Below are 14,705 nucleotides of genomic sequence, written 5' to 3'. Positions count from 1 at the left end.
ATCACCAAAGGTAATTGTACAGTTCTGGGCACCTGATGAGTTCCATTACAATGTAAGAATTATGGGTAATAAACCTATCCCTCCAACATAGTACTGACAATTTAGCTCTGTCTTATATTATTTCAAATAAAACCCAAGCATTATTACAGATCGAAGTTATGCAAAGCTTGTTAGGTTACTCTAGGTTGCTAGTGATATTTATTCATCTAAAGTAAACAGACAGTGTTACAGCGAATCCGGACCCTATCCTGGGAAACACCGCGTGAAGCAGGAATACAGCCCGGATGAGACACCAGTTGATTACAGAGAACTTGGCACACACATTCACATACTCGTATACACCTAGAGGTGACTGAGACTCAACAGTCCACTTACAGGCATTTTTGTTTGTTTGGAGGAAACCCAGGAGAATATGCAAAACTCCACACATGGTCAGGACTGAATCCGGGTCCCTGAAGCAGCGATGCACGTTATGATGAAGTAAAACTTAGCAGACTTACCTTCAGTCTTTTGTGTATTCTGACATCATTGTAAGCTTCAGTATAACAAAACAGTACGGAATAGTAAATGGTTGTTTTCTTTCCCAAAGACGTGTTTCAGCATGGGTTTGTTCGCTTGATTTCCATAACAAGGTCATAGGCAAATGCCACACAAACTCCCAGTAGTGGCGAGTATTAAAGATGTTTATCTTAAATACTGTCTCATGGCTAACTGCTTTGATTAACAGTTACAGTGGGGGAAATATGTATTAAACGCCTCAACATTTTTTTTCAGTAAATATATTTCCAATGAGGCTATTCACATGTAATTTTCACCAGACATCAGTATTAACTCAAGAAATCTGGAAATATAAAGAATTCACAACATTAAAGTCCATAAATAAAGTTATGTGTAATAAAGTGGAATGATACAGGAAAACAGTCTTGAAGACACTAAGAAAAAGCAGTTCTCCAAGGCAAGGTAAGGCAAGGAGCCAGCTGAAATCCATAAGTAGTTAGAAAGTAATTATACTGTGCAAATTAATATCAGCTGGGTTAGTAAATTGATTGTCTATAAAAAGGTTTTTCGTTACCAAGGTGTCACACTAGAAACATCTCATGATCGGTAAAAGCAAAGAGCTCTCCCAAGACCTTCTCAAATTATTGTTGCAAAATATATTGATGGAATCGGATACAGACGTATCTTCTTGAGTTAATACTGATGTCTAGTGAAAATTTCATGTGAATAGCCTCATTGGAAATATATTTACTGAAAAAAAATGTCGACGTGTCCAATACTTATTTCCCCCACTGTATGTTGGTCATGTTCATAGAAGTCATTTCTGTGTTTTAAGTTGCGCTATCCATTCATTATGTCTGCCCTCAGAGTGTGCATGCTGGGCAACCGGAGCATCTCTCGACACGAGCTCCACGACGATCTGTGTGCGAAAACGGTTCTGACAGATTCCAACATCAACGTCAACATTAGTGAAAACTTCAACGGCACAGAAGCCCCTCCTTTTACTCCATCAAAGGTGGAGAAGACAACAAATCTGTGGTTGCGTTTTTGTAATTCGTCGAAGCTGAACGCAGCGTGCGACGAGTATTTCATGAACAACAACGTCACAAAGATCGAGGGAATACCAGGCCTCGCTAGCGGTGTTATTGCAGGTACTGTGCACTAACATGCAACAAGTTAGACCGTTTGTGCTCACATTATACCACAGCCCTGTCGAATCCTTAGATATGATTGATCCTAAAGTGTGGATTCATTTCCTAGAACAGCCTCACCTGATAGTAGTTTTGACAGGAGGTGTATAATAATGTAATACGTTATTGTTTCTATAGTAAATGCTCAGAGACTTGAATAGCGGATGATCGAATGATAAATGGATTATAAAAAGGTGGTGTTGTTTAAAGTGCACCTATTATGGTTTTTCAGATATTACCTTTCATGTAGTGTGTTATAGAGCTGTTCTTGAATGTAAAAACATCTGCAAAGATTCAAAAATCAAAGCGTGCGATAAACTGAGTTATTGACTCCCAAAAGAAGGAACCGATTCTGAACAGCTGAAACGAGTCGTTAGTGATTCCAGACTTACTTCCTGTACTAATCTACGTAGGTTTGCAACAAAAAACCCTGCCTCTGGTTTTCACTGACTGCTCTCTGACAGCGGTAGACCAATCACAACAGACTGGGACGTCTGACCAATCAGAGCAGAGTATTCTCTCTGAAAGGAAGAGTTTAGAATGAATCATTTAGAACGGATCATTTAACGAGTCCTTTGTGACACTGGGGAAAAGAGGTAATTCTGCAATTTAAATTATGTGCACGTTAAAATGTTTTTTGAACTTGGATGCATGTAAATCTATTGTATTAAACCTTTAAAACATAATTAGGTAAGTTTCAAAAACATAATAGGTGTCCTTTAACAAAGAGAAATGTATAATCATTGATGTGGTATGGATTTCTGTGAGGAAATCCTGCTGTGAGGCGGGGCTTTATAACAGCCAATAACACAGTCTTCAAGACTTTTCTGTTCCTCAGTAACACTCAGTCAAGCTGTATAAATGATATCTGCTATAGCATAAGCGATAATGGGGAACTAGCTTATTTCACGGACGTTCCACTAAATTAAACGCAACTGTACGCTGATAAAAAAAAAAAAAAGTACAGGTTCTTTAATAAATAACCGTAGTCAGCATTGACTAATTGCTGTAGTATAAGAGGAATGAAACGCTTAAGGATGTGCTGTTATGGAGTCCGATTTGCATCACACCGCCCCGTTGTTGATTATTTTATCATGAAAGCATGCCCTCGGGTGTTTTATTCCTTATATATTTAATGGCAAAAAAAACTAAATCATTTTACATTTTTAAGATTCTGTTTTCCACTTGTCGTCACCGAAAAGAAACAAAACACTGCGAAATGATGCTCAGGGCAAAGGGCTTGGTAATGTAATATACGACATTTTCACCTTGAATTTCACATTTCCAACAGGCACCAACTCCCATGCGTTCAATTCGTTTAAATGTTATTTGTCTAGTGCTATCAAGGATAGACGTTGTCACAAAGCCCATTTTCAAGAAATCCGGATGTCTGGTGTGATCCCTGATGAGTAAGTCAGAGGTGACCCCTCCCCCTCCGAAGAAAACTCAGAGGAAACCCTTCGTATTTGGCGCAGATATTAAACAGGAAGCCATTTTGAATTCAGCCGTTCAATATGCATGAACAGTGTTAACTGTATTCACTCCTTCTAGAGAACCTTTGGAGTTCATACCACAGCAAAGGAGATCTTCTGGAGCAAGGTTCAAACCCCACGCCCAGCTCGGCCTCCACATACCCCAGCCACCACCTTCCGTACATCTTTGTCGACATCACCACATCCTTTACACTGCTGGTGGGAATCTTCTTCCCGTCTGTGACAGGTGCACAGCACTCTCGTCCTTTCTTTTAAAAGACCACATTTGATCACGTCTTAAAAAGTGTACATTTTCTACTTCTGTGTGTGTCTCTCTTACAGGTATCATGGCAGGCTCAAATCGCTCCGGGGATCTGAAGGACGCCCAGCGCTCTATTCCCATCGGAACGATTCTAGCCATCCTCACCACCTCTCTTGTCTGTATCCTTTAACGCACACTCATTCACACACATGCGTTGCAGTTCGCGTCAATGTTTTTAGGCCGAGTCGTTGTTGTTTTCGCGCTATTGAGACGTTTTCCTGAGTAAGAGATGCAGATCTGAGCAGCGTGGTGCTGTTTGGGGCGTGTGTGAAGGGAGTGCTTCTCCGAGACAAGTGAGCTTTCTTTCTTTCTTGTGCTTTTCTTTTGTTTTCTGCCTCTGGTGTTTGTCCATTCATCCATACATTAACCCACACACCCATTCACAGCTTTTCTTTCTTTCTTTCTTTCTTTCTTTTCATCCTATATTATTTTATTTTATATTATTTTGGTTCTTCCTTCTGTTCCCCAACTTTTTGGCTTCTTGTTCTTATTATTTCGGTACTTCCTTTATTCCATCCATCCATCCCACAGGTTTTTATTTTGTCTGGTTCTTATAATTTAGGTGCTTTTTTAACTTTTATCCCTCTGCGTATCCACCCATCTGTCCTTCCATACATCCATCCATCTTTCCACCCGCATACAGTTTTCTTTTTCTTTTCTTTGTTTTTATTTTATTTTTTTGTTATTTTCCGTCCCTCCATCTTTTCTTTCTTCCATCCACAGCCTGTCCTTTCATTTCTTTGTGCTATTTTTCCTGCAGGTTTGGTGACTCAGTGAAAGGCAACTTGGTTGTGGGTACACTGGCGTGGCCGTCCCCCTGGGTCATCGTGATCGGATCTTTTTTCTCGACGTGCGGCGCAGGCCTTCAGTCACTGACCGGCGCCCCGAGATTGCTGCAGGCCATCGCTAAAGATAACATCATCCCCTTCCTTAGAGTAAGTGCCGTGTGTGTGTGTGTGTGTGTGTGTATGGATCTGTCAGTGTGACAAAGTCGACCAAAATGAGAGACGCACCGATGTATCGGCCGATAAAGGCAATTTTTCACGATGGCCGATAGTTTAAAAACATCCGATGATCAGGGCCGGTTATATCCTGTTAATCAAAAGAGGGCGGGAAAACACATTGATTGCGTGCTGTGTGTAAAGATGATGTCTCTTGTGTGGATTGATGACAAATCTGCAGTTTATAATTTCTGTAATCTCTGCAATCTCTGCACTGCTAAAATTTACACCGGACGCTGCAGCAGTGAAGCGGGAGTTAATTTTTTTTCCGCACGCTGCTCGAGCTGAATTAAAGCGCCAGTACATCATTGAAAGATTTAAATGAAGATGAGTTGACAAAAAAGTATATATTGCACAAGAAAATATATTTGCAGAGTAGTATATTTCATATCCAGTTAATGTTAATATATAAAAAAGTTTATATAATATATTACCAGTTTGATGTTTGTGATGAAGTAGAAATGCTTGTGTTAGTGGTGAGTGAATGTGAGTCTAACAGGAGGTTTTTTAGAATTTTGTCAATGTTAATAGAATTAATAACATTCAATAAGTGAAGAAATCTTACTTTAATCTTCAGAATTTAGTTCATGTGTTAATTAGAGTAATGTGTTTTGTGTTTATGAGACCAGTTACTGGGAAACAACTTGTTGAAATGGAGAAAATAACGTTTTTATTTGCATTTCCTTCAGAATTGTGGAATTTAATTATTATTAATTTAAAAGAAGGTTGTTATTTTTAACATTTTTAAACTTGCACAGTCACGTGTGAATTAACATTATAACCTGTGAACCGGAGTGATCCGTCTCCAAGTCGAAAACAGTTTAGAAGACCTGGACGATTAACACTATTACGAACTATTCGTTTTTTTCACCCACGTTAATGACTCTCTCTGCAGGTGTTTGGTCACGGTAAAGCTAATGGAGAGCCTACATGGGCTCTGCTGCTAACTGCCTTCATCGCTGAGCTGGGCATCCTCATTGCTTCGCTGGACTTGGTCGCCCCTATTCTTTCCATGTACGTATGGATACGTGTGTGTGTGTATACACCCAGAACACACAGAGACTATTTGTAAGGGCGAGGCAATACACTATAGTTTATTGTTCATTCATCATTGCTCTGCATTGCCGCTGAATTCTCAGATCTGATTGGTCAGGACCTGATTCATTTTCTATAAAATTCAACTCGCCATGTTCAGATGAACACGTTTATTCTAACATATTATCGTTTCTATAGTAACAGCTACTTCACAGGGACACGAACGACGGAAAATCCTGTTGTTATTTAACCCCGAACCATTTATAAACATTGTTCTGGTGAGGTTTTACCATGAGAAGACGTTTAACGTTTATAAAACAAGACTTCTCGAGTCCGTCTCGGCGCTTTGAGATAGAGCTCTTAAGAATTGTGCGGCAGGGAAAGTCTTCAGGACAGAGGACTTTTGTTTTTTCTTAGTCTAGCTGCATTTGTTTTCAGCATGCCCAGTCATCTTTTATTCCTTACTCATCACAATATTGGCCTTTGTAATACTGATATTGCAACGAAAAAAAACCCCTGCAATGTACAAACAGTTTCATGGTGAACATTTGAACTCATAATCGACTTTTCTCTCTGCAGGTTTTTCCTGATGTGTTATCTGTTTGTGAATCTAGCTTGCGCTCTTCAGACTTTGCTGAGGACCCCCAACTGGAGACCTCGTTTCTCCTATTATCACTGGTACACACACCTGCATCTAAGCACACACACACAGACCCATACACTCTCTCTCTCTCTCTCTCTCTCTCTCTCTCTCTCTCTCTCTCTCTCTCCCACCATGGTGCCTGTTTAATATTTGCTGTTTGAGCAAAATGACCTTTTAAAGGTCTCTCTCCTCTCTCTTTTCTCTCTCTCTCGCTCTCTCTCTTGCTCTCTTTTTTCTCTCTCTCTCGCTCTCTCTCTTTTCTCTCTCTCCTCTCTCTTTTCTCTCTCTCTCTCTCTCTCTCTCTCTCTCTCTCTCTCTTTTCTCTCGCTCTCTCACTCTCTCTCTCTCTCTCTCTCTCTGTCTCTCTTTCTCTCTCAGGACGCTCTCGTTTTTGGGGATGGTCATTTGCCTGGCGCTAATGTTCATTTCATCGTGGTACTACGCAATCGTCGCCATGGTGATCGCCAGCATGATTTATAAGTACATCGAGTATAACGGGTACGTTGCCATGAGAACCAGAATCCTTGCTCGTGTTCATGCATTTGGAAAGTGCTGGAAAAAACAGAGAGAGAGAGAGGGAAAAAAAAGAAAGTCATTTACTCCGCTAACGGAAATGCTATTTACAGTTGGCTTAGATGTGGAAAATGTGCTGTATCGACTCGTGCAACATGACACCATGGTTCAAAACCAAATAGATCCATACCAAATATGTCAAAATGGTACATCCTTTTATGCCAATTATATGAACCTATACTGTTACGTATTAGCAGAGTATTTAATACTAGTGTACGTTAGTGTGTGGTTTGGCATGTAGTCATCATGGATTACTGTACCACATAATACTTTGTGCCAATTAGCATGTCATTTAAATTGAATACTTTTATTTTTTCCCCATTCTACACTTCATATTTGTTGCTGTTTTGATTGTGAAACCTTGTCATAACCTCTTTGTTATATTTCCATATCAGCTTGCATTTTAATTTTCTTTTGCATTTTGGAAATTCACTGGTGTGTGTTTGTGTGTGTGTGTGTGTGTGTGTGTGTGTGTGTGTGTGTGCAGGGCAGAGAAAGAGTGGGGAGATGGAATTAGAGGTCTCTCTCTGAGTGCAGCTCGATTCGCCCTGCTCAGACTAGAGGAGGGGCCACCACACACCAAGAACTGGAGGTATATACTCCTATACACATAGATCTTTATAAGAAAATTATTCTTTTGAGTATAAACACATGCCTTTTTTGCTCTGTGTGTGTGTGTGTTTAGACCTCAGCTGCTGGTTTTGCTGAAGCTAGACGAAGACGCTCACGTTAAATCTCCACGCCTGCTGACGTTCGCCTCTCAGCTGAAGGCAGGGAAAGGTTTAACCATCGTGGGCACCGTCATTACCGGAAACTTCCTTTACGCTTACGGCGAGTCGCTTGCCGCTGAACAGGTTCCACTCTCCATTTTCTCCATCTATATTATCCGGTTACCCATGAACGTATTGTAGAAAAGTTTAGTACTAAAAGTTTGGAGACACACTTGACTGAAATTTTTCTCATGATCTTAAAAACCTTTTGATCTGATCGTGTATGATTAAATGTTTGAAACCGGTGTTGTACACAAAAATATAATTGTGCCAACATATTCATTTCTTTCATTACAAAACGAACATTTTATTTCCAAAAAAAAATCATCTTTTTTTTAAACGGACGACTCGGAGCGAAATATTCCAAAAACCAGCCGATAAGAGTCCAGTGTAGGTGGGAACTCCTTTAGTACTGTTTAAAAAGCATCTCAGGGAAATTCCTCAAGAAATCGGGTGAGAAAACACCAAGAATACATTTCTGGAAATTCTAGGCCAAAAGGGTGTCTAATTTTGAAGATGATATAATATTCAATTATTTTGATTTATTTGGGATTTTTTTTTATTTTTTATCACAACATAATTCCCATAGTTCCATTTGTGTTCTTCCAGAGTTTTGATGACTTTTTATTATTATTCTAAAATGTGGAAAAATAAAAATAAAGAATGAGTGTGTCTTTTGACCGGTAGTGTACATGTAGCAAAGTTTCTAGTTGGGGTTGCAGTCATTTTTGTTGTCATTTCAAGCTAAATAAAACATAAATAAAATCCTCTGTCTTTGTCCAATGGCATGTATTTGAATTGTTGAATTGTTACCTCCTTAAACACTGTAGTATAATACACAGACGAATTATTTTGGACTGATTTCTTTTTATTCTCATCATTGAAGCTGTAATTGTAATTTGTAACAAGACTAATTGAACAGCAGTGTACTGAATCAAGATAACAAAAATGAAAAGCTACTCCTAATAACCCATAAAGCCGTGCAACTGTTATCGTAGGAAAAAGTGACTCTGTTAAATATTAACCCCTTTCCCCTCATATCTGCAAACAAGCAGCATATTTTTTGGTTTGGTTTGTAGCTTTGATTTGGTGTTGGAAGATATGGGTTCACGTGTGTTTACATTAAAAATACTAGATTGGGGAAAGTATACTGCATTTTGTAATACAGAAAATGTCGACCACTTTCAGGCAGTTTGAATTACTGAGGCAAGGTTTATAACCGTACATTGCTTTTCTTTCAGCTGAACCGTTCACCTTTTTCAATCCGTACCTCCCTTTTTATCACCGTTCCCTCTCTTCTTTTCTCTCTGTCTCTCAGACGCTGAAGCACCTGATGGAAAAGGAGCGGGTGAAGGGGTTTGTGCAGTGCATCGTGGCACAAAAGCTACGCGAAGGCATCAGTCACATGATCCAGTCAAGCGGCCTGGGCGGCATGCGACCGAACGCGGTGGTGATGGGTTGGCCACACGCCTGGAGACAGAACGAAGACCCGCAAAGCTGGAAAACCTTCATCAGTAAGCAAAGAAGAAGGGCGAGCTTGTGTTCATACCAGTTCATTTCTAGCTTAATGATATCAATGATAGCAATAAAAATGCTATGTAATGGAACAATTTTATTGTTACTCCTTTTAAAAAGTCCAGTAAAAAAAAAATCCAGTGCAACAAGTAAAAGCAGTGGGTCTGTGCTTAATGCTGAACCATTTCAGATTTAAATGAACTAGAGCTAGCCAAGTTGAAACAAATGCTGTATTCAGTAATGGCACCTCGATGCTAAGCATGTTAACACTCATGTAGTGTTTGTTGATTGCCTGCAAAATGAAATTTTGTCAGAATGATTTTAATTAGTTATTGCTTATATGAATGCAGACAATAAATGTACTACATTAGGTACTTATAATAGATATTAGATATTTCTGATAATCAGCCAACATTGATGAATATCCTGAAACTACACTGCCCCCTAACTGAAGGCGGTATATTATTTCTGCATGATCACTTGCTTTTATCTGAACGTATATGTACCGTATATAATACACACTCTCTGCTTTACAGACACCGTGCGCTTGACGACAGCAGCGCACCTCGCTCTAATGGTGCCCAAGAACATCTCTCTCTTTCCCACGAACAGTGAGCCGAACACAGACGGTTACATCGACGTGTGGTGGATCGTGCACGACGGAGGCATGCTCATGCTGCTGCCCTTCCTACTGCGGCAACACAAGGTGAGAGAGACACGATAAAGTTTAATAAACACTGTTCAATTTCATTTAGCTCAATTAATACTTTTGTTAATACTGTGTGTGTGTGTGTGTGTGTGTGTGCATGTGCGCACGTGTTAGGTTTGGCGTAAATGCGGGATGCGCATCTTCACGGTAGCTCAGATGGAGGATAACTCTATACAGATGAAAAAGGACCTGGCCACCTTCCTTTACCACCTGCGCATAGAGGCTGAAGTCGAGGTGGTAGAGATGGTATGTTTTTTTTTCTTGTTTTTATTTTAATATGAATTTCATCTTCATTTATTTCATTGTTTGTTTGCTACCTTCGACTTAGGAAATATTTATATTTATTTAGATGTAGATTTTTTTTTACCTGTAGTAATCTAGCAAACTCTCTCTCTCTCTCTCACTCTCTTTCTTTCTCTCTCTCTCTCTTACTCTCTTGCTTTCACTCTCTTTCTCTTACTCTCTTTCTTTCTTTCTTTCTCTTTCTTTCTCTCTCTCTCTCTCTCTCTCTCTCTCTCTCTCTCTCTCTCTCTCTCTTTCTTTCTCAGCATGACAGTGATATCAGTGCTTATACATATGAGAGAACCCTGATGATGGAACAGCGATCTCAAATGCTCCGCCAGATGCGCCTCTCCAAATCGGACCGAGACAGAGAGGTGAGATTGAGAGTGTGTGTGTGTGTGTGTGTGTGTGTGTGTGTGTGTGTGTATGTGTGTGTATGTGTTAGTTATTATACAAAATTTTGCATTACCAAACTGTTTTTAAATGTTGCTGTTTACAAAAATAAAAAGCTGTCATTAAGTGTGTTTGGTGCAATTTTTTTGGATACATTTTTAAATTTGGCTGTTGTTTCTTTGTTATTTTCTTCACAAAGGTAAAGTGTGCATGCAGAAATGTTTTTTTTTAGGTTTAGGGTTTGTGTTTTAGGTATTATCTTGTGGAGAGGAGACTGTCAACTGCAGCCCCATACATAGTGCAGAGAGAAGCAATAATTATGAAGACAGAGGGAGTGAAAGTGAGGGCGAGACAGAGAAAAATAGAGTGAGTGAGTGACAGGTATCAGAAGAAAAGAAAGGTCTCATGAAAGGATTGCTGGTGATGGAGTGTGTGTGCATTTGTGAAATTGTGAAACCGAGATTAGATTTTCTCTGCGTGTGTGTGTGTGTGTGTGTGTGTGTGTGTGTGTGTGTGTGTGTGTGTGTGTAGGCACAGCTGGTAAAGGACAGGAACTCGATGCTGCGCTTGACGAGTATTGGCTCCGATGATGACGACGACACCGATGGCGGGACAGAGAAATTTAGCGGAGCTGCTGAGAACAGGCGTGTCCACATGACCTGGACTAAAGACAAAGCACTGGAACTGCGTGCACAAGCGCACATTCCCTCCGGCTGCAGCACACCCGAGGGCTTCAGAGACATGCTCAGTATCCGGCCGTGAGTTTTACACACATTTACACCCACTCGTCCATCCATCTATCCATTTACCCTCCATCCATTCATACTCTCATACACTCAGAAAATACATCTACTGTAAACTTACATCTACACAAGCATTCATATACACTGGAGGTCATAAGTTTACATGCACCTTGCAGAATCTGCAAAATCTTAATAATTAAAAATATATATAATAAGATTGATAATAGGAATTGCATTTTGTTTTTGTTTTTATTTAGTTCTTCCCTGAATAAACTATTTCACATAACAGATAGTCCACAAGACACAAAAATAACTGAATTTATACAAATGAACCAGTTCAAAAGTTTCTTAATACTGTGTGTCGTTACCTGGATGATCAACGTACTGTTTTTATGTTTTGTGATAGTTCTTCATGGGTCCCTTGTTTGTCCTGAGCAGTTAAACTGCCCACTGTTCTTCAGAAAAATCCTCCAGGTCCTGCACATTCTTTGCTTTTCCGGAATCTTCTGCATATTTGACCCCTTTCCATCAGAGACTATATGATGTTGAGATTCATCTTTTCACACTGAGGACAAATGAGGGACTCGTACACGACTATTACAAAAAGATGCAAACATTCACTGATGCTCAAGAAGGCAATACAATACATTAAGTTAAATTAAATTGTTATTATTTTGTCTTCTGGGAAAAAAGCAGATATATTATGTAACATCTGAAGGGCAGGACTAACTGAAAAAATATAAGATCTTTAAACAAAATAATAACAATCTACACCAATCATCCTGTTCAAAAGTTTACACCCCCCGGCTCATAATGTATCGTGTTGCCTTCTTGAGCATCAGTGAACGTTTGCACTTTTTGTAATAGTTGTGTACGAGACCCTCGGTTGTCCTCAGTGTGAGAAGATGGATCTCAAAATCAATCATATAGTCACTGTTGGAAAGGGGTCAAATATCTTAATGAACGTGAATCCACACGGAAATGGTGCAGTGACCCCACAATCAGGCTGTTGACATGGCCATCCCAGTCATCTGACCTAAATCCCACAGAAAACAAGAGTACATGAGTGTTATAGGAGAATACTGTCTTATGTTGGCATACTTAATGCAGGAGTGACAGTAATGGCGTGTGTTTTGTTTTGGCTTTTTTTTGTATTTTAACGACATTTAATAGCAATTTTTGCACGTGTATGATTTTATGAGCATGTATAATCACTCCCGCAGGGATCATTCAAATGTCCGGCGCATGCACACAGCAGTCAAACTCAACGAGGTCATCGTAAATAAATCCCATGATGCCCGGCTGGTCCTGCTCAACATGCCAGGACCACCCAAGAACCCAGAGGGAGATGAAAACTGTATCCTTTCTCTCACAAACCCTGTGAGACAAGTTGTACATACACATACTGTATTCATCTTATTTAAGAAAGCATTCAGCTATAGAGCAGTGCTCAAACGATCGGAAGGACGATACCTGCGTTTTTGTGTTTTACATTAAATGTTTAATCCACACTTATTACATTGTTACACTCTTAATTCTCTGTTTTCACATAAAATAATGGTCTACAGTGCAGAATTGCAATTGAGAACAATAAGAATCAAATTCTAACATGAAATGTCTAAAATAATAATAATAATAATAATAATAATAATAATAATAAATACAAATAAGTGTCTGGATATTTTTTTTCCCCTCAGATTATTACTTATCCCTGTTCATTAGTTACATATTTATAAAACATATAAATTTATTTTTATAATTGTGAAATGCATAAAAAAAAGAAAACAAGAAAAATAAACAAATACAACAGCAAATAAAAAAGATCAGCACTGTGTTATAAGAGAGATTTTAATGTTTTTGAAAAAAATTATTTATTTTTTTTATCGTCACTTTCTGAATGCTCGATTCCGATTGGACAGAAAATACGCCCCATTGGGTTTTATTCTCTACTTGGTTAATTATTTGCTGTGATGTTTATCCCTGATTTGAAAAACGCAGATATGGAGTTTTTGGAGGTTCTGACCGAAGGCCTGGAGCGCGTCCTGTTGGTCAGGGGTGGAGGAAGTGAGGTCATCACCATTTATTCTTGATTGCCAAGTAAAAGTTGTTCGGCTGATGATTAACCGAACCGTCGAGCGGAACGCAGCATGGACGACGCGTCAATGGCTGTCTCTCAAACATGCTCCGCCTACTCCACCAAGCCCCACCCACCGTCCACATCGGCCTGTGTTCGCCAGCACTTGTCACCATTTTCATGTGAACGACATGATGGTTATGAGTGTGTGTAGAAGCGCTATGTGTCAGACCAACTGATGAGAAACACACACACACACATTACACAGTGGGACAGTGAGTGTGTTCCATGGATTGACTCAGGGGTTGTTCTAGTTGATGGACCTTGAATGTGTGTGTATGTGTGGCATTGTTTGTATTTGTATTTGATAAGTGATGAGCGTGGAAGGATAGAGAATTCAGAATTAAGGGCGACGTTTTTTCCTAGCAATATGACACAGGCATCGTTGCACATTTTGTCAATGTTTCAGCATGCTATTTAAGTGTCGCTTATTAACGTGCTTGCATGGTAGTGTGTATGAGTGAGCGTGAGAGAACCATTGAAGACCCTTCTCCTGGAATATGCCCTTAATTTGTTCTTTTTTTGTTTGTTTGTTTGTTTTTTATTTCCTTTGAGCAACCACTGAAATTCCTGCACTCTTATATTGATTGTATTTGTGGTCCTTGCTCTTTTTTTTTATGTATGCAGATCACCTGCACCTAGCAGCGCTTTCAAAGTGTGTTTTAAGATTAAAAAATATTGCCTGTACGTGCAGAGATGGCGATGTTTTCGGCTGTACTTTCAAAACAAAGACCAATTTTTTATGTTATTTCTTTGTTGTTGTTGTTGTTTTTTACATTACATTAATATTTTGAAATAAAAAGGTGCAAGTCAATAAGTGGGAAATAAACAGATTTTGGAAGGAAATTGATATTGGCCTGATATGTTTAATCATTTTAGCTTATCATTACGCATCCACGTCATGGTCATAATCCAGCTGATGAATGATAATAAATACGAAATATTTTTCATGTAGCATCTTTCATACGTTTAACATGCTTTATAATGTGAAGGAAAAACAAATATTCAAAAATTACAGTTGTATAATATGCAAATAAAATTTATAAAATAAATAATAGCAGAAAGAAGATAATATTAAATATGTGTTTGTGTGTGTAAACATAAGAATAAAAGTGTGTGTTCCTGCCAGAAAGCCAGTCAGAGTAAGGCAAATAATCATTCGCCTCACACCTCCAGGGTCGGGGGGTTCGATTCCCGCCACTGCCCTGTGTGTGTGGAGTTTGCATGTTCTCCCCATGCTGCGGGGGTTTCCTCCGGGTACTCCGGTTTTCCTCTCCCAGTCCAAAGACATGCATTATAGGCTGATTGGCATGTCCAAAGTGTCCATAGTGTATGAATGGGTTTGTGAATGTGTATGTGGTTGTGCCCTGCGATGGATTGGCACCCTGTCCAGGGTGACCCCCACCTTATGTCCCATTCCCCCTG

The 14,705-nt window shown here is 39.4% G+C and overlaps 1 protein-coding gene across 7 annotated transcripts in view; it reads left to right on the top strand.

Moving 5' to 3' along the window:
- Positions 1-14,130, top strand: part of LOC108260881 (solute carrier family 12 member 6) — a 30,809-nt gene extending 16,679 nt beyond the window's left edge. For 6 of the 7 annotated variants that reach the window (XM_017461544.3, XM_017461547.3, XM_017461546.3 and 3 more), the window contains 18 exons: positions 1,366-1,649; positions 3,240-3,407; positions 3,503-3,601; positions 3,718-3,775; positions 4,243-4,417; positions 5,379-5,497; positions 6,098-6,196; positions 6,540-6,659; positions 7,222-7,326; positions 7,420-7,588; positions 8,823-9,018; positions 9,556-9,725; positions 9,843-9,974; positions 10,277-10,384; positions 10,656-10,769; positions 10,935-11,161; positions 12,370-12,503; positions 13,145-14,130. In XM_017461544.3, the coding sequence (XP_017317033.1) occupies positions 1,366-1,649; positions 3,240-3,407; positions 3,503-3,601; positions 3,718-3,775; positions 4,243-4,417; positions 5,379-5,497; positions 6,098-6,196; positions 6,540-6,659; positions 7,222-7,326; positions 7,420-7,588; positions 8,823-9,018; positions 9,556-9,725; positions 9,843-9,974; positions 10,277-10,384; positions 10,656-10,769; positions 10,935-11,161; positions 12,370-12,503; positions 13,145-13,236 (2,569 nt within the window). In that variant the 3' untranslated portion in view covers positions 13,237-14,130. The remainder of the gene's footprint in view (positions 1-1,365; positions 1,650-3,239; positions 3,408-3,502; positions 3,602-3,717; positions 3,776-4,242; positions 4,418-5,378; positions 5,498-6,097; positions 6,197-6,539; positions 6,660-7,221; positions 7,327-7,419; positions 7,589-8,822; positions 9,019-9,555; positions 9,726-9,842; positions 9,975-10,276; positions 10,385-10,655; positions 10,770-10,934; positions 11,162-12,369; positions 12,504-13,144) is intronic. The other variant, XM_017461548.3, reaches the window with a different exon arrangement.
- Positions 14,131-14,705: the final 575 nt, after the last annotated feature.

Source organism: Ictalurus punctatus, chromosome 29 (assembly GCF_001660625.3).
Source record: "Ictalurus punctatus breed USDA103 chromosome 29, Coco_2.0, whole genome shotgun sequence".
NCBI lineage: Eukaryota > Metazoa > Chordata > Actinopteri > Siluriformes > Ictaluridae > Ictalurus > Ictalurus punctatus.
Note: the sequence above shows the minus strand (reverse complement) of the source record. Positions and strands in the feature narration are given on the sequence as shown.